The sequence below is a fragment of the Silurus aristotelis genome, assembly GCF_946808225.1.
Source record: "Silurus aristotelis genome assembly, chromosome: 5".
NCBI classification, from domain to species: Eukaryota; Metazoa; Chordata; class Actinopteri; order Siluriformes; family Siluridae; genus Silurus; species Silurus aristotelis.
The window spans coordinates 25,525,138-25,547,445 of NC_139578.1; the positions used below are offsets into that span (position 1 = coordinate 25,525,138).

General features: G+C 39.0%; 1 protein-coding gene across 2 annotated transcripts in view; it reads right to left on the reverse strand.

Moving 5' to 3' along the window:
* prkd4 (protein kinase D4) overlaps positions 1-22,274 on the reverse strand; it is a 28,984-nt gene extending 6,710 nt beyond the window's left edge. For both annotated transcript variants that reach the window (XR_014533834.1, XM_083542708.1), the window contains exons 1-10: positions 21,586-22,274; positions 21,119-21,279; positions 6,942-7,080; positions 6,671-6,802; positions 4,303-4,457; positions 3,971-4,163; positions 3,240-3,317; positions 1,323-1,455; positions 1,068-1,191; positions 888-965 (exon numbers count right to left, since the gene is read on the reverse strand). Coding sequence is in view for 1 of the 2 variants with exons in the window: in XM_083542708.1 (XP_083398834.1) it covers positions 888-965; positions 1,068-1,191; positions 1,323-1,455; positions 3,240-3,317; positions 3,971-4,163; positions 4,303-4,457; positions 6,671-6,802; positions 6,942-7,080; positions 21,119-21,279; positions 21,586-21,631 (1,239 nt within the window). In the remaining variant the exon portion in view is untranslated. The remainder of the gene's footprint in view (positions 1-887; positions 966-1,067; positions 1,192-1,322; positions 1,456-3,239; positions 3,318-3,970; positions 4,164-4,302; positions 4,458-6,670; positions 6,803-6,941; positions 7,081-21,118; positions 21,280-21,585) is intronic.
* Between the last annotated feature and the right edge of the window lie 34 nt (positions 22,275-22,308).

Below are 22,308 nucleotides of genomic sequence, written 5' to 3' on the forward strand. Positions count from 1 at the left end.
AGGAGGGACAAAAGGGTTAAACATATTACACAGCAAACATATTCTTATAAACGTAGAGGTACACTATATGCACAAAAGTTTGTGGACACCTAACCATGGTATTTGTGTGATTTTTTTTTATCATCCCATCCCATGTAGGTGATGTAAGGAGGCCTGAATGCAGTCAGTGTTCACATTCATCCCAAAGGATTTTGATAGGGTTTAGAGCCCTATAGCAGGAGATATACCACTCCAAAGTAAATCTTCAGGAGCTGACTTTGCGCACAAGGGTACTGTCATGCTGGAACAGGTTTGGGTCTTTTTGGGTGAAGGTAAATTTAACACGATTACATCCAAAGTTTAATTACTTGAATTTAATTACTATGCAATGACAATAAAGTTCGTTCTTTCTTTCTTTCTTTTATTCATTCATTCATTCATTCATTCATTTATTCTGTCTGTCTGTCTGTCTGTCTGTCTGTCTGTCTGTCTGTCTGTCTGTCTGTCTGTCTGTCTGTCTGTCTGTCTGTCTGTCTGTCTGTCTGTCTGTCTGTCTGTCGCTGCATTGAGACAATTTCAATTATTAAAAGCGCTATACAAATAGAACTGAATTGAATTGACATGACTATGCAACATGTTTGGCTAAACATTATTTAACATATCATTTACTAAACATTAAATTTTTTTTGTTTATAAAACTGTTACACTTCCAATCGAGTGCTTTAAAAACACAAGTCACCATTCGGTAAAATCACTCTCTTGACTTTTAGCAATATTGCTGTATTATGAAAAAGAAAAAGTCCTCACCACCTATTGACCAATCGAATTTGAGAATTAAATAACCCACTAGTATACGCTATAATACTGATCTGAAAGGTCGTGTGTTGTACAGGGGGAATATGGAGCACCTTGTAGAACTTGCTGCTGTTCTCGTTCTGGTAGAGCGTGATGCTTTTCCCATCCAGAACCCAGTAGTGCCTTTTCCTCTGCAGAACACAAAGAAATTGCTGTGCATTATCTAACATTTACAACACGATTTTACCCAGAGTTTGCTTCTTGCTTGTGTGTGTAGATGTGTGTCCACTCACCAGAGAATCTAAATTGGTATGGTGTAGCAACCAGCCTTTCTTCAGTATCCCACTGGATCTCCTCTTACTCTGCCTAACTGACTGCACCACTCTCATCAAGGGGATATTACTGCTGAAACACGGGCTGAAAGACACACCGAGATGGACGGAGAGAATGATGAAAAGAGAATGTATTGCTGCTACAGAAGAGATGATACACTGTATAAACTCTAAATGTCATAATTGTATTATAGAGTCCATGATGTGTGCTGGTACCCGACTGACGGGAGCTCTGCAGACTCCTCCTCCACTGGAGGGCGTGCTTTAAAGGGAAACTCTTCATATATAGCGTTGACTGTTACCACAGCCATGTTCTCTTCAGATTCAGGCCCTGGGGTGGAGTTGCTCTCTGCGTGCGAGATGGTGGAAGAACAGAGTGTGTGAGGTCGGTCTGCTCAGCAAAAATAATTTACTACAACCATGCATGGCTACACTAATATGCTCTGGATGCATTGTTAGCCAGACCAGGGTTTGCAACATCCAGATATTTTTTATATTTCCTATTTCAGAGAAAGGGTTTTAACTGATTTGTTTTACAATGTAAAATTGTGATGATGTGCATCATAGAAATGTGTATTATCATCATCTAATAATTCTACATTTAATGCAAATGCACTGCTTGGACACAAGAAGTCCCGATCTGCACATCCCATAAAGTTCAAATATACATAGAGAACATGCTGGTCACATGATCACTTTCTATCATAGAGAGAAATCCTCTACACACTGATGCTATAATGTTTTTTTAATGGCTGATGTGCGTTTCTAAAAACACAATCTCCTTGCTTTTGTGCTCTACAGTGCCAGAAATACATGCTGCAGAAATCCGCCATTTTAGCCATTTTGGACCTCTATTGTTTCTTTTGAGCTATTTGGTATCGAGTGATCACTTTCATGGGGCAGAGACTTTGCTTATTCAATCGTTTTTTTTTTCAGGGAGAATCTACACATTTATTATTATTATTATTAATATTATTATTATTATTATTATTAGGATAAGAGTTCTTACTAGGTCAAGAAAATACGATCATATAACCCCAATCTTATCGTCCCTACATTGGCTTCCTATTAAGTTTCGAATAGACTACAAACTACTGCTACTCACTTATAAAGCACTAAATGGTTTGGCTCCCATGTATCTATCCAGTCTTTTAACACGCTACAATCCGCCACGCTCCCTGAGATCTCAAAACTCTGGGCTTCTAGTAGTTCCTAGAATAGCAAAGTCCACTAAAGGCGGTAGAGCATTTTCACATTTAGCTCCTAAACTCTGGAATAGTCTTCCTGACAGTGTTCGGGGTTCAGATACACTCTCCCAGTTTAAGTGTAGATTAAAAACATATCTTTTTAGCAAAGCCTACACATAACACACATCACACACATCACATCATAACCTTGTGCTCCAGAACATCTGATCACATGCACATTATCAACTTGTGCTGTTAATATCATGAACAGCAGCTACGCTAATTCCTCTCCACTGCTTCTCTTTCTCTCCCCATCCCGAGGCATCCTGAGGTTTGGCCCGCTCCAGTCACGTCCCACCTCGTGAAGATTATGGACCTATGGATGATCATGGAGAAGTAGATGCCGAGTGTTTAAAGGCCCTGGCATGGAGAAGCTGATGCTGGATCTATGATGATCACAAATTGTTCTGTATTGTTGAAAGATTTATGACCAAACTTTTGATGTCACCCATATGAGGATGGGTTCCCCTTTGAGTCTGGTTCCTCTCAAGGTTTCTTCCTCATATCATCTAAGGGAGTTTTTCCTTGCCACTGTCGCCACGGCTGCTCATCAGGGACAAACGCACACCATTCACCTTCACTGTTGTTTTCTGTAAAGCTGCTTTGAGACAATGTCTGTTGTGAAAAGCGCTATACAAATAAACTTGACTTGACTTGACTTGACTTGATAAGTACACGTAGTACATGTCTTTTTTTTTTTTCAATATTAAACGTTTGCAGTCTTTTCAGTCACACGATTTCTTGTATAGAGCATTAAATTCTGTTCAGATGCATTAAATCAAATCATTAATCCAGTGTTTTGTATCAGATCATGACCAGAGTGTATCGTTACACCCCTGCAATATGTGTGTGCATATTTTTGAGTAATTTGAGTAATTTGTCAAACCTTCTCCATTAGTTCGCTCCACTCTACAGTCTGGTGGAACCTGCGACTCACATCGGCGATGACAGTTAAACTTGCAGTCTACAAAAAAAAGGACAAGGCAATTCAGAAAAGTACAAACAGCCCTCTATAGAGACTAGAGTCACACTGCATCAAATATATCCTTCACTACTTTCTTCCATTAGCTCACTTCATTACTGTAGTGTTTAGTTCATTACTAATTCAAGTTTTACTGATTGAAGAACAGATGCTGAACTCTAAATACAGGCAAAATATTTTTGATAATTTGGTGTAATATATTCTCAAAAATACAGGGCTGTGCAGGGAAAGGGGACATTTTGGAACTAGCAGTTGGCGACTCTGGGGTGTATGTAAAGGTTTAGATCCAGTGCGAACTCATTTAGAACTCCTTGCTGTTAGTTATTATAGAGCAGTGGAGTGAGGTCGTTAAACACCATCTGGGCGCCTGGTAATTTCCTTTGCACAGCACACACATCTTTTAAAAGGTTATACAGCGAGCGCCACTTCACTGCTCTATTAGCACTAATGGCAAAGGGTACTAAACGAGGTCGCACTGGTTCCACAGCCTAGGGTCACCAAGACCTAGTTCCAAAATTTGCAGTTTCTCTGTGCCACAATGTATTTGCAAATTAAGCTTTACATTTAGAGTGCGGAAGATACACCAGACTGTGTTTAACCTGGACATCAGACCTAGAGATGTTTGCAGGACTCACCGGAGCATTGCAGGCCTTGCCGGATCAAACCCTTGAGCAGCCGGTGGCAGTGCTGACACACTGTGGGTTTGGTGTATGTGTGGATGTGGAAGGTGTGTGGCACCATGGGTCTGCCTCCATCACACACTCCTAACCACACAGGCCTGTCTACCCACGATGGAGGCCGAGAGCGTGACGGCTTGGAAAGACTGATCTGGAAAAGAAAGAAAACACAAACACGAGTGTGAGTAAAGGAAAATGTTGTTACCTGTAGAATTACCAGGTGGTTTATAGCATTCCTGAGTAAAATGTCAAAAAAGGGCAACATTGCTTTATTAGACAGGATGTGGTACCTCCTCTAGACTTCCTCCAGAGTGATTGCTGAGGGAAGTTGAACGGGGACGTGAGGGAGGGAAGAGTGACAGACTGGGGCCACATGGCCGGTACACACGTGAGCAGTCATTAGACAACATCGCTGCACAGCGTTTGTGGAAATCTAAACCACAACCTAGAGAGAGAGTGAGAGAGAGAGAGAGAGAGAGAGAGAGAGAGAGAGAAAGAGAGAAAGAGAGAGAGAGAGCGCAAATAAACATATTGACAGCACATTTGTCTATGCACTAGAATAGTAGCCTATCTCACCCAAACTATGAAGATAAATGATGTAATGTTACAGTGCTAACAGTCAGCAGACTTAATGCTTTATTTACATAAATTGGAAAAACAGAACATAAATGAAGCGAAGAGAAATTCAAGTCAAACAAAGTTCGTTGTGACCACGCTTTGCCTGCAAAACTGCTGCATCACTTTTTATAGGTACACTTTGACACAGTTTTTAAAGAAACTGAGCAGGTTGTTTGTTCCAAACCTCTTAGAAAACTAACCACAGATCTTCTGTAGGCTGCCTTAAATCCTTCTGTCTTTTCATGTTACCTTAGACAAACTCAATGATATTAAGACAGGGTTTTTTTGGGGTTAAAACTATTACTTCCAGGACTCCTTGTCCTTCTCTACATTGAAGATAGTTCTTAATGACATTGGCTGCATGTTTGGGATCGTTTTCCTGTTGCGGAATAAAATTGGGGCCAATCAGATGCCTCCCTAATGGTACTGCATGATGGAGAAGTATCTACCTGCATTTCTCAGTATTGAGGACACCATTAATCTTGACGAACTTTCACTTGAGTGCAAGTTTCACTTGCAGGAAACCTCCACCATGCTTCACTGTTGCCTACAAACAACTTGCCTCATGCTACAGCCAAATATTTCAAATTTTGACTCATCACTCCAGAGCACCTGCTGCCATTTTCTGCACCCAAGTTCCTATGTTTCTGTGCATAGTTGAGTCACTTAGCCTTATTTCTATGTCGGAGGTATGACTTTTTGCCTGCAATTCTTCCTTTAATACCACTCCTGCCAGTTCTTTGCTGATGGTACTGCTGAACATCTTTCAATGTTAAAGAGAAGTAAGCATGGTGTGTCTGTCATCTTACCATGGTGTATGACCTGTGACAGGAAACTTACTTCCACAACCTTACTTTTGTTTGAAGTTTGGCTTTTCCTTTCCCAGTTCTAAGCCTCCTACACAGCTGTTTCTGTTTCACTTAATGACATATGAAACTGATAACCATTAGCACCTGCTTGTTATAATTGGTTAAACATACACCTGACTCTGATCCTACAAAATCCCTGACTTTTCTGCAAGTGTACGAACTGATGCTGGTTTGAAGACAAAGGGTGGTCACTTCAAATATTGATATGATTTGGATTTTTCTTCTGTTTGCTCACTTTGCCCTTTTGTAAATTGCTAAAAATAAACTACTTAAATATATATTCTTAAAAGCATTCTCACTTTACACCATCTGTCAACACCTTCCAAAAAACTTTGCACAGTTCTTTTTGAATACGATCTCACCACAAAAAATATCATGTTGCACGGGAAGCCAGTTTAACACGGTGGCAAAAAAGTAGCCAGTCTGTCTGAGCATGTCTGAAAACTTGCTAACTAAGTGTTAATTGTTCATGCAGCATATATCACACTTGTGCAATAGCAAAACACATAGATCAGATACCAGTTGTTAAAAAGTACATACTTTTATAATAACTAGGCTCATCTAGGACAGCTTTTTACTAGATTTTGGTTGGGATAACTTTGGAAATCATTCAGCTATATGAGGATTAGTAAGGTTTGGGTGAGAAGTGTGGTCTAGTGTGGTGTTCTAATTCATCCCAAAGGTGTTCAGTAGTGTTGAGGTCAAGGTTTAATGCAGGACACATTATGTACGGGAACCTTGTTGTGCTAGAACAGGTTCAGGGCCTCTTAGTTCAAGGGAAGGGAAGTGTACAGCATACAAAGACACTCTTACAACATTGTGCCCTTTAACTTAGTAGCAACAGTTTAGTTGAGAACCACATATAGGTGTGGTGGTCAGGTGTTCACAGACTTTTTGATTGAACTTCAATTCAGCAAAGTTACCACCAGTACACAGAGTAGAAAATATCAGAATTTCTGCATTTTTTTTACTAGACACTAAATGTAAATCAAATGATTTCAAACAGAGAATGCAAATAATATAACTTTCATTAAAATATATCTTTTTCCAGGTATTTGGGGACGATAATAATTGTCAGTGGTTTCTTGAGATAATTTCTAAAAGTTCTGTTAATGGATAAACTACACATCGTGAGATTTTTGCCACAGAAAAATGTGCGCCAGTAGGTTACCTTCACATTTCAAGCCCTGCCTGATGATCCCCCAAAGCATCTCGCCGCAGTGGTTACAAAATGTAGGAGTGCGATAAGACTGGACCACCAACGAATGTGGGCGGAACTTCACCTCAGTCAGTGATGCTGAAGCTGAAAAGGTCAAAATGGAGGGAGAGCTTAAGATCTAATAGAAGACTCTAATATAAGCAGTGTGAGATCAAGGTGCAGGTCTGTATGTGGGCATATGCATAAGGTATTTGTGTGTGAGTGTATGTGCGTGGGCGCTAACCAGCAAGTACCACCTCCACCAGGTCTCCGTTTTGCAGGTAGTGTTGCTCTGAGAGTCTGTGGAGGAGGTGCTCGGATGTGGCATCGTGTCGAAAAAGCAGCAGCTTCTCACCGATACCTATTACACTCCAGTCAGGGGCCTTTACAACCAGGGAGAAAAGATGGGTTAGTTTTAAATTGACATAAATGAATGCACCTTCTGGCCAATATATAATAGGAAATTGTATTATTATTAGGTGTGAATAACAATGGTTATGATTATTTCTCTGCCTCTAGAACATGCTCTGATGTCGAATACACCGGAAAAATAAGGACGGATCAAAAGTAAACAATGATTGTTACTGTATATCAAGATCACAAAAACATTGTCGTATACAAAAAATGGAAATCCCGCCTGCAATGTGGCCTTTCTGCACTTATTTATTGTTATTTTGTAGGATTATTGATTTAAACTGTTTTTTTCTCTTTGTGTGATGTCCTGTACATAGTGGCTTTAAAATATTATGAGGAATGTTTATCCACATTCTCAGTCACATTTATCACTTGACAGGCAGTTTTGGTTGGTTACAAAGTTGTTTTTATCTGCTGTGTGTGAAAAATTATAAAGTTGTCTTAACCACTTGCTGACTACTTGGTGTTCTTAACCCAACCACACACACACACACACACACACACACACACACACACACACACACACACACACACACACACACACACACACACACACACACACACACACACGAGGCAAGACTTGACGATTCTTATTCGACTATCCTTAGTCAGGGACACCCCGAATATATATATAAAAGAGACAATGGGATTGAGACACTACTTTATGTACATAGCGACTGATAATACACTTTATTCTGTACCACAGTGCTGTTGAATTCTCAATTCTCACAAAACTATGGCATAAACTTGTATGGTAGATTCCACAGATGGGAAGTAATGAAGTGCAAATACCTTGTGACTGTACTTAAGTAGATTTCTCTGGTATCAGTATTTTACTTCACTATTGATTTTTTGGACAACTTTTTACTTTCTTTCATTACATTGTTTACACAAACACCTAACTTTCTACCTCTTTTTTTTTTTTTTTTAACAAACCCATTACTTTAGTTTTAATTTATTTTTGTGAAATATCAATTATTTTTCTTCTCATCATGCTGTTTTCAGCACATCAACATATTTCTTGTCATTGCGTGGCTTTTTCAGTCAACCCCTGGTGTATTATTTCCTGACTCTCACACACCACAGACGTAGTCTAGATTATGAAGCCAATTATAAGCAGGCAGAAGAGCAACAAGAAGTCCGGGGTTAACGTGGATGAGACAGAGGGAGTCAGTGATGTGAACATGACTGAGAACAGAGACATTTCTGATCACCTGATCATCATCATTTCTCTGCTTGTGTTCTATATGGTGGTTGTTTAGCCCGGATACATTAGTTAGATAACAAAATTTAATTTTTTTTATATTAATATGACATGAGGTCCAGTTACCAGTGTGACACTAAAACAGGTGGTAGTAATGGCTACTTTTTCCTTACGTACATGTCAGAGCCCAAACTTCTTTACTTTAACTTGAGTTAAAAAGCGTAGTCAGTACTTCAACTTTTACCAGACTATTTTAAAACATATCTGTACTTCTATGTAAGTGAAGGATGTGTGTTCTTTTGGCACCTCTGGTAGATTCTGCAATGTTCTATAAGGACATGTTTCTTTCACATATACAGTATGTAAAGAGCATCAAGTGTCCCCACTTTATCACAGTTAAAAGTAGTTTTCTCCCATGGTAGAGTCACTTCAAGTGAAAGAGAGACGTTTGATGAAGTAACTGTTTGTAGTTAATATTAAAGAAGCGATCACAGGAAGTAACACACACTGCAAAAGGAACTAAAAACGGATAATAGCGCACTTGTTCTGTCTAATTTTTCTCTCTCCTGTCACCTCTACTCTCCTTCTTTCTCTCGAGTTAAACATGGTGTTCTCTTCAACTGTAGACCACGTTGTGGAGCAGAGAATGGTTCCACCACAACAGCCTAAAGCGCTATGAAGTTCCTGAACAACACAAGAACTTTGAGGATGGATTTAGATTCTAACAAATATCAACAGTTTGCAACAAAGGCTCAGGATCACATCTTGGATAAACAGTTTAGCATTTAAGCACCTAACACTCCCACAGGTCAGGGTTCTTTTTGTCGTTTGCACCTGCTTGTTCTAGTAACAGGTTGATAAAGAAGCAGAAATTGAACGCTTGACTTTGAATGCGCAAAATGGAGCTCGAATAAAAATCGATTGAGAGAATGATTCTGTAGATAACGTGAACCTACAGTATGTTTGTCATGGTTTTGCAAATGTCTTCATGACCACAAAGGTCAAGTAAAAGAAAATGAAGGGGGCCACAGTGTTTACTCAGAGTTCTTGATCAGAAGCATTGAGGAAAAAAAAAAAACATGCAACAAAGCTGCTGTGGAGGAAGATGGTAAAAAATATCCTGCTGCTTAGTGAGATCAGAGCGACACAAGTGATATTAAACAGACGCATCTATCTGTGCACGCTTACTTCGTGGTTTGTTATACCTGACATGCTTTTTTCACATGAAGAGAGTACCGTATCAGATCTCAGATCTCGGTTTAAATAAGATTGCCAAGCCGACAACACAGACTTGCAGTCAGAGAATTGAAATCAGATGCATACAAGAATTGGCACACTCCAGGCGTTGCCACAATAAGTAGGCTTATGTAAAAGCAGGTCAGATGCTGCGTGTACTAGCCGGAGGTGGAGATCACACAGAAAAAGCAACAGAACTTTAAATGCCATGGGCTTCTTTAACAATTTCAATGAGGAAATGAGTCAAAATGTGAAAGACAACGAGTGTGAGAAAGGGTAACAAATGAGTTAGAAGCAATTGGATTGTGGAGGAGGGTCAACTGCCTACGCTGCACGAGTCTCCTGGAATGAGACAAAAACATGATAAAAATAAATAAAGTGACTACTTGATGGCGCATTTCATTGAGGTCAAAAAAGCCTGAGGGGGTGTTGTGCGATTTTCTTTCATCATATTAACCATTATGGGTGAGAAATGACTGTGACTACCTTCTGGGAAAGTGAATGTTAAATATATTATTGGTTATTTGTGGTCATTGCTATTTAGCGGAGTTTAAAAATATCATATCTGCTTCAAAAAGAACAAGGCGAATGAGGCAATGAGTATGCGACCAATCAGGATTAGAAGGCACCTAATTCATGCTCATGCAGTCAATTCAGAAAACTCTACCTACTCTTCTAGAATTGGCATGTGATTTGGGGGTGTGGCTTTGGAGGAAACAATGAAGGAAGTGGCTGTATTTGAAGTCTGATTTCAAAACACAACAAAAGAAAGCTGCATCAAAAACAAGGTGTTCGAGATGAAAAACATGGTATAGAAAGAGCAGAAGAAATAGAAGAACGTTCACTTATGAACAATGTAATAATTACTTTTGAAGTTGGAAACTCCAGTTTCTGGAAATGTAATTAATATTTGAATTATTGATCTTTAATTATCTTCACACTGACATTCATGAAGAATAAACATTCAGGAACTTCAGAGATCCTCCAAGACAACATACAAATGAGATTAAACTCAACTTTATTTATATTATTATTTTATTATTAATTAATTAATACAAATAAAACAAATAATAATGATAATAAAGATATAATTAAATTAGATGAAGGAAAGAAGATCTAAATGTTAACTAATGTGTGTCTGATTACAACTAATTACTTAATGCATTAATTATGATTAGAAATATTACAATACATTTTGTTTGAAATCTATAATACAAATCTATACACAAATTTTATGTGAAGTTGTGTAACTCCAAACAAGTGTTATGTGTTAAAATACAGCTCCTCAAAATGTAACCAAAGAGTGATAAATTCCTTTAAATCACAAAATCCACTTAATCCAATTTTTTTAATTATGAGGGAGAGAAATGACAAGTATATTTTCCTCTAATTTCTATAAGCAAACAAACAAATAACTTCAGATAATGACCAGATTTCCATATATAGATCCCAGAAGCAAAACAACATTCAAAAACCAGGCAGCAAAACACAAGTACACCCATCCTACTTGTACAAACATTCAGAACGTAATAAGCAAATGGGGTTACTAATGAAATGTACAAGATTAGTAAAGCTCATGGCATGCAACTTGCTCAATAAAGGCAGATCTTTTGGTCTGGTGTTCTGAAGCACACGTGTGTGTGTGTGTGTGTGTGTGTGTGTGTGTGTTTGTGTGTGTGTCTCATGTCAAGTGAAATGACCTCAGAGAATCATATGTTGCTGCTCATCTGTCTAAAAAGGTTTATAAGGCCATCTCCACAACACTCTACCGTGAAAAGAGAGTGAGGGGTGAGCATCCTAACAATTCAGTTCAGGGTCAGACAGTCTAATGTAAGTACACTGTGCATGTTCATGACCGAACAGTCAGAAAAAACCTGAACATGAATGGCTTTCATGGATGGGTGGTTAGGCCTTGCTCTTCAAAAATGAAATTAGAGCAAAATTTAGGCCCATAAAATTGCATTTAATCAATGGATGCATTGGACCGTGCATTGAAAGGTCAGAAGTTCAAATCCCAGCACTACCAAGTTGCCACTGTTGGGCCCTTGAGCAAGGCCCTCGACCTTCAACTTCTCAGTTGTATTTGTATCTAGATAAGGGCATCTGCCAAATGTTATAAATGTAAATGGGACAATATCCTTTAGACTGATGAGACCATGATAATGAAAAAAAGAAAAAAGAAAAATTGCAACATATCACCACAAACCATACCACATATCACAGACCAACTGTGAAGCATGGTGGTGGCGGGGCTGATTGGTTTTAGAGCATGATTTAAACTTGTTTTGCAGTCACATGAGAACAGCAATGAACTTGAATGGAATGAATGAAATTGGTCACATAACAAGACAATGATCCCAAGCACACAAACAAATTGGCATCTAAAAGTTCAAGAATGCTAACAAATAAACAAAATAAACATATGCTTTTAAACATCAATGAACTAAAGCATAGCTGTAAAGAAGAGTGGGCTGAAATTTATCCCATGATGATGTAAGAAACTGACAGCCTCCTACAAAGCTTCTAGATACTTTTGATTAATGTGCTTCTTCATGTTACTGGACTAAAGGGTGTACTTATTTTTTCCCCACCAGCTTTTTGTATAAGTTTTACTTTTTCAGAAAACAAGACTATCACAATCTGCTCTCATTTTTTGTTTATATATAAAGTTCAAAGAAGACCTAATTTTGGCTTTACTGGGCAGTACAGTGGTTAAGAGGTTGGACTGCGGATTGAAAGGTCTTGACCAACAAACTGTCACTGCTGGGCCCTTGAACAAGGCCCTTAATCATCAACTGCTCAAGCGTAGAAATAAGATAATTGTAAATTGTCAGGATAAGGGTGCATATTCTACAATCCCTATTCCAAAAAAGTTGGGACGCTGTGTAAAAAAAAAAGGAAATAAAAACAGAATGCAATGATTTGCAAATCTCATACATCCACATTGTATTAACAAGAGAACACAGAAAAAATAAAATAATTAAACTGGGAAAATGGACCATTTTAAGAAAAATAATTGAAAAGGTATTTTTTTAGTTGGCCTAAACACGTCTCAAAGAAGTTGGTACAAGGCCATGTTTACCTCTGTTCAGCTTCACGTCTTTACTGAAAAGACTACGTTTCGAGAATGTCTGATACAGAATTCTTGTTGCTCAACAGTCCTGGATCTTCTTTGTTGTATTTTTTATTTATCCAAATGTTTTCCAATGGCAAAGGTCTGTACTGTAAGCAGGCCTGTTCAGCATCCAGACACTTCTACTATGAAGCCGTACTGTTGTAATAGATGCAGTATATGCTTTAGCATTGTTTTGCTGAAAATTTCACAAAGAGTGATTTCTGGAGATGTTTTGAGCCCATGCAGTGACCATACACAATCATGTCTGTTTCTAATGCAATGCCACCAGAAGACCTGAAGATCACAGGCATCCAATATTCGCCAGATTCTCTGAATCTATTTATGACATTATGTACTGTAGATCATGAGATATGCAAAGTCTTTTATGATGAACATTATTCTGAAATTGTTGCACAATTTGCAGATGGAGATTTTTGTGCAGATTGATGAATCTCTGTTCATCTTTATCTCTGAGAGACTCTGCCTATCTAGGATACTGTAGGACAAAATACTTTCTGGGATAAAATTGTTCCTCCAGCTTTTTCTTACTTTTCCAGCCTTTTGATTTTAAAACAAGTTGCAGCCACCAAATTCAAAATGACCTCATATTTCCCCCTAAAATGGTACATTCCCTTAGTTTATACATTGGAAACATTTGTTTAAGTTCTTTTATGAATAAAATATAAGTTCATGAGATTTGCATATAAATTTTTTTATATACATTTTACCCAGCGTCATGACTTTTTGTTTGTATATGTTTAATTTATAAGCACGAATACATATTTGATTTAAGACTGAGTTTAACTGGTTTAACAACAACAAAAAAGGTTTAATCAGACGCCTAATCTGAGACTCGTGTAAACAAACCAATGAAACAGTAAATTAAGGCACAAAGAAAACAGTTATCTTAGGTAGCTCTGGCTGCTTTTTTTCTCGCCCTCACAGTAATGCCAAGGTTGTCAGTTTGTCGTTGAGGTCATCGATGGTGTACACCATAAGCTTGATGTCATCCTTGTCGGCTGCCTGTGAGAGCTGCCCGTGAGAGCTGCCCATGAGAGCTACACTGCCAATATGTTCATTCTGTCATTGGGTTGTGTAGCTTCCACTAACTGTTGTTTGCACATGTGCAGTTTGTTAAGTGCCCCAGTTAGTTTTGTATTATTTTGTGTTACGTTGTTTCATGTAGCACACGGGCTCTGGGGGAACTTTGTGTTCTTTTACTGTGTATTGTATTGTACATGGCTGAAATTGCTATAAAGCCACTTGACTTGATATTCGGCTTAGACTGATCATATAGCTTGCTAGATTAGATTATAATTACTACCCCTGTGCATTTTGTGCATTTTTTAGCACCTCACAAAGGTGCTTATCTCAGAACTTTGCACCAAAGAGCGACAAGAAAAAAACATTAGAAATGCTTTTCATCTCACTCTATGGGTAACAACGCCCCTCACACATCATTACACTTTCAGAAGGACTTCATTACTGTGTGGACTGATAAGACACATGAATCAAGGAAACCAGAGAATCTATTTGTGTGTGGTTGTGAGTGAGCAAGCTGAAATCAAAGCTTATAATGTGTGTATATGTACATTTACATGTACATTAAAGAGCGACCTAAATACCAGTGTGCAATGAGTTTCATACACACATCTACCCGGCAAAAAGGAGATCGAGAGGATATGCGGAGTGCATGTTGGTGTGTGTGTGTGTGTGTGTGTGTGTGTGTGTGTGTGTGTGTGTGTGTGTGTGTGTGTGTGAAAGAGAGTGAGAATGAGAGAGATGTGAAAGATGTGTCCGTGGTTGGAAAGTAAACCATACAAGCACTAAACCACAAAGCTGTCATGCTGAGAACAGCAGGCACACAGGTCAGAGTGTGTGTGTGTGTGTGTGTGTGTGTGTGTGTGTGTGTGTGTGTGTGTGTGTGTGAGAGAGAGAGCGCATGTATGTGTAGTAACACGTGCAGGCCATCCAGTGACAACTGTATGAACACACACACACACACACACACGCGCACATGTACACAGAGCCTTACAGTGGGAATAGGATCTGTTCCCTCTCCGGAGTGTCTAACAAAACACTTCAGTAATGAAAATAAGTCAGCTGTTCATGGTGTTACACAGTATGTTCAGTCGTGACACAGGCATCTCGCAGGAAATAGCCTCAGAATTATAGTGTTCCAACACAGCGCTCTTATTGGCCAAATATAGCTGCTGTTATAAATATATATACACAGCAGGGCAAACTAAGTATTGAACACGTCACAATTTTTCTCTGTAAAAATATTTCTTAAGGTGCTACTGACAAATTCTTTACCAGACGTTGGTGAAAACCTATGCAATCGTGACAGGCAGAGAAATTAACCCATGGATATCCAGAAATTAAGTTATGTTATAATGTGTAATGACACAGGGGAATAGTGTTGAACACTCTTACTGAAATGTATTTAATACTTCCTACAAAAGCCTTTGTAAGTAATGACGGCTTTAAGATCCTCCTGTATGGAGAAACGAGTTGCACGCAGTACTCAGGTGATTTTGGCCCATTCTTCTACTCAAACATTCTTCAAATCTTGGTGGTCTTTAGTTCTTTCCATAAGTTTTTAATAGGATTCAAGTCAGGTGATTGAACCATTCTAGCAGCTTAATTTCTTTCTGGAAACCAACTGAGTTTCCTTGGCTGTGTTTGGGATAATTGTCTTGCTTAAATGTCCACCCTTGTTTTTTCCATTCATCCTTCCTTTAATTATATGAAGTTTGCCAGTACCATATGCTGATAAACAGCCCCACACCATGATGTTCCCACCTCCAAACTTCACTGTTGGTGTGATGTGCAGTGCCATTTGTTCTCCAATTTTGGTCTCATCTGACCAGACTACATTCTCCCAGCATTTTACAGGCTTGTCCAAATGTTGCATAGTGAAACATGTTTCAACATCCTTTTTCTTCAGAAACGGAGTCTTGCGTGGTGAGCTTGCACACAGGACATGGTGGTTCAGTGCATTGCTTATTGTTTTCTTTTAAATATTTGTACCTGCTGATCTTTCTGAAGCTCTCCACAAGTGGCCCTGGGCTCTTGGACAAATCTTCTGATATCTTTTTCTTTTCATGGCCGGTTTATGGTGAAATTATGTTCTTTCCACTTCCGGATTATGGCCCCAACACTGCTCACTGGAACAATCAGAAGTTTTAAAATCCTTCTGTAACCAATCCCATCAGTATGTTTTGCAACAATAAAGTTGTGAAGGTATTGAGAGATCTTTTCTCACCTCCTTTTTTTTTTATGTGTTCAATACTTTTCCGGGGTCATTTCACATTATTTCACATAACTTCATTTATGGACTATCTATGGTTTGATTTCTTTGTATGTGTGGATTGCATGGGGTGTTACCAACATCTGGTCAATTCAAGGTCAGTAGTACTTTAAGAAATATGTTTACTGAGAAAAATGGTGATGTGTTCATGTGTTCAATACTTATTTTACCTGCTGTATATCTATCTATCTATCTATCTATCTATCTATCTATCTATCTATCTATCTATCTATCTATCTATCTATCTATCTATCTATATATATATATATATACATACACATACAGTGAGGAAAATAAGTATTTGAACACCCTGCTATTTTGCAAGTTCTCCCACTTAGAAATCATGGAGGAGCCTGAAATTGTCATCGTAGGTGCATGTCCACTGTGAGAGACATAATCTAAAAAAAAATCCAGAAATCACAATATATGATTTTTAACTATTTATTTGTATGATACAGCTGCAAATAAGTATTTGAACACCTGAAAAAGTCAATGTTAATATTTGGTACAGTAGCCTTTGTTTGCAATTACAGAGGTCAAACGTTTCCTGTAGTTTTTCACCAGGTTTGCAGAACCTTGATATGCTTCTTACAGAGCCACTCCTTGGTTATCCTGGCTGTGTGCTTCGGGTCATTGTCATGTTGGAAGACCCAGCCTCGACCCATCTTCAATGCTCTAACTGAGGGAAGGAGGTTGTTCCCCAAAATCTCGCAATACATGGCCCCGGTCATCCTCTCCTTAATAAAGTGCAGTCGCCCTGTCCCATGTGCAGAAAAACACCCCCAAAGCATGATGCTACCACCCCCATGCTTTACAGTAGGGATGGTGTTCTTTGGATGGTACTCATCATTCTTCTTCCTCCAAACACGTTTAGTGGAATTATGACCCAAAAGTTCTATTTTGGTCTCATTTGACCACATGACTTTCTCCCATGACTCCTCTGGATCATCCAAATGGTCATTGGCAAACTTAAGACGTGCCTGGACATGTGCTGGTTTAAGCAGGGGAACCTTCCGTGCCATGCATGATTTCAAACCATGACGTCTTAGTGTATTACTAACAAAATAGCAGGGTGTCCAAATACTTATTTTCCTCACTGTATATATATATATATATATATATATATATATATATACAACTCTGGTATTTATACAAGCAGGACTGTAGGACTTCTCTTAAACTGCACTTTTTTGCAAACCTGACATCGTTTTATTTCTAGCTCAAAATTAGACTCTGGGAATGTCCTGCTCAACAATTTGGAAAATGTTGAAGGTATTTCTGAAGGGGCCAGGTTAGCTTGTATTATGCAATGTGAAAGTAGGCCAATACTGAACGCCCATAGGCAACTGACAAATAACATTTCGATCCACAGCCCTGTTGATGACACAAACAGTGCAAAGTAATGGAGAGTGTGTTAGCAAAGTGAAGAAAAGAGTGCAGGCAGGGTGGAGTGGGTGGAGAAGAGTGACAGAAGTGATTTGTAATAGAAGAGTATCTGCAAGAGTGAAAGGGAAAGTTTATAGGACTGTGGTGAGACTTGGTAAGTTGTATGGTATAGACACAGTAGCATTGACTAAAAGACAAGAGGTGGAGGTAGCAGAGCTGAAGATGTTGATGTTAACGTTAGGAGTGACGAGGTTGGACAGGATTAGAAATGAGTTTATTAGAGGGAGAGCGCATGTAGGACGTTTTGGAGACAAGGAGAAGGAGGCGCGATTGAGATGGTTTGGACGTGTGCAGAGGAGGGACATGGGGTATATCGGTAGGACAATGCTGAGGATAGAGCCACCAGGAAGTAGGAAAAAAGGAAGGCCAAGGAGGAGGTTTATGAATGTGGTGAGGAAGGATCATGCAGCCAGTTGGGTTGAAAGAGGCAGATGTAGCGGACAGGGGGTACATGTAAATTATTCGGTACAGTGCTTACAGTTCGGTACACGTGTCCTTTTTACATGCGGAACATAGTTCAAATCTGAGTTTCCTCAGGAACATATAAAGCGATGGAGATCATACCTTTAGAAAATGTATTATTAAATTTTATTAAAAACACATATCTGTATTACCCAAATGCAGTCTAACTAATGTAAACTATTTAATTAAATGTTTTCCTTTTATATAATCAATTTTATTTGTGACAATTTAATTGTTTAATTTAATACTCACAGAATTATTTTATATATTACTTAACCAGCAGACATTTTATTTTTATATACTATTCAAATGTTGATGATCACAAATGTTGAAAAAATGACAAGTTTTTGTGTTTTTTATTTCTTCCCCCTGACCGTACAGAAATTGAACTGAACTGTGATTAAAAACCGAGGTACGTACTGAAACGTGAATTTTGTGTCCCGTTACACCTCTAATAAATATATATATATACAGATCATTCAGAACTTTATGGCCACTGATCAGGCATAACATTATGACTACCTACCTAATATTGTGTCCCCTTTTACTGCCAAACAGTTCTGACCCATTAAGCATTAGCAGCATTCATTTCTTCAGTAATTTGAGCTACAGGAGCTCGTCTGTTGGATCGGACCATATGGATCAGCCTTCGTTCTCCACGACAATCAATGAGCCTCGGCCACCCATAACCCTGTCACCCATTCACCACTTGTTCCTTTCTTTGGACCACTTTTAATAGATACTGACCACTGCAGACTGGGAAAAGCCCACAAGAGCTGCAGTTTTGGAGATGATCTGACCCAGTCGTCTAGACATCACAATTTCTCCTTTGTTAAACTCCCACAAATCCTTACGCTTGCCCATTTTTCCTGCTTCTAAAAACTTTGAGAAATGTTTACTTTCTGCCTATTATATCCCACCCACTAACAGTTGCAATGGTGAGGAGAAAACATTATTGTGAAAAAAAACATGCCAAAAAAAGTGAGTAGACCCTAAGTGATAACAGCTGTGTGTCATGTAACCATGCAAAGCCACGTCTTATTCATCACGTTCATGATTTTGTCTGCTTGACAGAACCATACAAATTTGTGTATCTTGTATTCAAGCAGTTAAAATTTGATTCTTCGAGTACAATTCTCTCATACTGACCACTGAATGTTCAACACAGCACCTAATGGCAAAGACTCTCTGAGGATTTCAGAATTAGAATTGTTGCTCTTCACAAAGATGGCCTGAGCTATGAGAAGATCGGTGACACCCAGGGTCATACAGAGGTTTTCCAAGACGAGTTTCACTCTGAACAGGCCCTGCAAGGGTCGATCAAAGAAGTTGCTGTGTGTCAGGTGCAGACGACGGCTTCAAAAAACAAGCACGAGTGCTGCAGAGTTGCTTCAGAGGTTGTAGAAGTGGAAAATCCACTTGTCAGTGCCCAGAACAGGAAGTACGAACAAAATAGTCTCTTATCTACATTCAAGTAGGGTGGTGGTGGTAGCATCATGGACTGGGGTTGCACGTGTGCTTCTGGTACTGGGGAACTATGAATTCCAACATGTACTGTGACATTCTGAAGCAGAACATGATGCCCTCCCTTTAGAAACTGAGCCAAATGGCAGTTTTCCAACATAATAACAACCCCAAACACACCATCAAGATAAAAACTGCTTTGCTGAAGCTGATGGAGTGGCCAAGTATGTCTCCAGACCCAAACACTATTGTGCACCTGTGGGACATCCTCATGTGTCTAATATCCAGCAGCTCCGTGATGTCATTATGGAGGAGTGGAAGAGGATCCCAGCAACAAACTGTGCAGCTCTGGTGAATTCCATACCCAGGAGGATTAAGGCAGTGCTACATAACTGAGGTTCTAACACTAAATATTGACACTTTGGATACAGTTATGACATGTTCACTTAAGGTGTACTCCTTTAGTTGCCAGGTATTTAGACAATAATCGCTCATATATCTGTATGAGGTATTTTTAGAGGACAGTAAATCTGTACTAGCATCTGATTGCACAATAATTGCATGAGCATAAAATGAAGCCTCAAAATCGTTTCAACATTTGCAATGATTTTCTGTATATATACATTAGGAATATCATACAAAATTTATATATATTTTTTATTTAAAAACGCTTCCATATTTGTGCCACAGTGACAAGAGATAAATGGAGAAAAAACCTTTAAAGCAGCCATTTTAATGTGGACTTTAAGACATTTCTTGTAAGACTGACTGACCACTAGTCAGTCTGTCCACTAGTTTAGCAAGACTTCTTGTTTTGTTTTTTTTAATACAGTATTTATATTTTTGCAGGATTTTAGCCCGCACTCTAATGCACTCGTTCTGTCTACCGGTCTCTTTTTAAAAAAGCTGCTCGCCTCAACACGCTTGGAGGAGATGCCGAGGCGCCGTTACTGCTCCGTCTCTGTGTCTCTTCCTGAGACAGTATTCCTGTTACACTCTAACAAACTCATGATAATGGAGATCTAAGGCATCAAGAGGCTATAAAGAAGGGTTTTGATCTTTATGTATTATATAGAACTCCCTCAATCCAGCTGAAGGTTTCATTTCATTCATCAGCACCGATGATGTCATCGCGTCCTGTAAACGTCTCTTTGTATGCAGCGTCACTGCAAGTGAGTTCATTTGGCCGAACGTGAACAGAACAGATATCAAAAAAAAGCCCCAAAAACTACTAAGGTTAATAATAAAGCAGGTCATTTACAAAAAAAAAGATTTATAGTTATTAATTCTGCTTTGTAACAGGGAAATGATACTCATTTGAAGTAAAAAAACAAAAAACAAGCAATAAAACAACTGAATCTAGTGACTGTTACAAAGTGCTGGCACTGAAGATTCCTTCCATATATATTAACAAACTCTACTATGGATAATGCATTTCTATAAACTTGGGATTTGCCCCTTAGTGTCCAAGGTGTGGCTCAGAGTTTAAGATGTTAGACGTCTGATCAGAAGGTTGCGAGTTCAAATCTCACCACTATTTAACTGCCATTGCTGGGCCCTTGAGCAAGACCCTTACCCTTCAACTGCTCAGATAATTGTAAGTCGTTCAGGAAAAGGGCGTCTGCCAAAACACAGTAAAAGTAATTGTCTCGCAGCAAAACTACTACCAGAGCTTCTGAGAATTGAGAATCCAACTGAGAATTCAACGGCACTTATGGAAAGTTCACCCAAACCGTCCCAAACTACCTCACAGGACACGGTTCCTACCTTCTTCTCGATGATCTCTGCTGCGATGTTCTTGGCGCTTTTGAAACTCAGCCGGCCCCTGGGCACCGTGACTCGCTCTTTAAAAAGACCTATTTGGAAGTGGACGAAAATGGGTCCTTCAGGGGAAGGCTCGGGTCCTACACACAACTGCGAGAAAGAACCTTGAGATAGAGAGAAAGAGAAACAGGTGATAATGACGACGCTCAGGTGGTTAAGGAGAGCCTTGTATTGCTTTCATGCATCGCTGTATAAAGGGTGAGACCCGTAAGAGAAGTTAAAAGCAGGCCGAATGCCGCATCGAGGACGCGGTTTAAAAGCGTAAAAGCTCGACAGAACTGACTCGATCTACATTCCCTGAGAAGCAAAAAGAGCATTTTTCAGAGTGCAACCATGAGCAAAAGGAGACACAAAAAATCTAGGTGCACCCAAAAACAGTGGAGAAATGCAAAGAGAAAAATGGTACTCACTAGAAATGCCAAGGCCTGGAGAATCCTTCTCCACCCCAGCAGCCATTTTCTCTCACCTTGGCGATGGAGAAACAACACCTCTGTGAAAACCTCTTTGTTTTCTGCTGCTTTTGCATGTCATACAGTTTCCTTTTTCGCGAGGCGTACTTCACTATTGAGACGCTCAGACAAGACAGGAAACAACACACACACAATTTCGGTGCATGTGTGTGCGCACGCCAGTGACAATAAGTGGTCTCATCCGTTCGTAGGTTGTGTTGTTTTTTTTTTTGTTTTTTTTAACATACATACAATCACAGAGTGTCAAATCGTCAGAGAATGTCTAGAAAACCCTGTGAGGAAATTACAACTTCCAGTTCATTTGTATAGCAAATGAAGAATTTGTACAATTTCTCTAAAAGAAAGTTGAAAGGAATAGCAATACTTGTACAGAAAAAAAAAAAATCTTTTTGTAGCATCCGTTATAATTTAACTGGGCCTTTGAGATGTTCCAGAACAAAAAACATTTTGAAAACATTTGAAAACTAAGGTTTATTTCTTAGGTACTATATTTTCCGTATAGTGTTCATAGTTTTGCAGGATCTCTCTTGTAGAAATGCTAAAAAAAAGTAGTCAGTAAGTATAATTTTAGTAAGTAGGCAGTTCAAGTCAATCTCGCCGACAGTCATGCGAGTTCTCTGCTCGGAGGAGAGGCTTCCTGTGCTGTCACCGCTCTCTTTATAT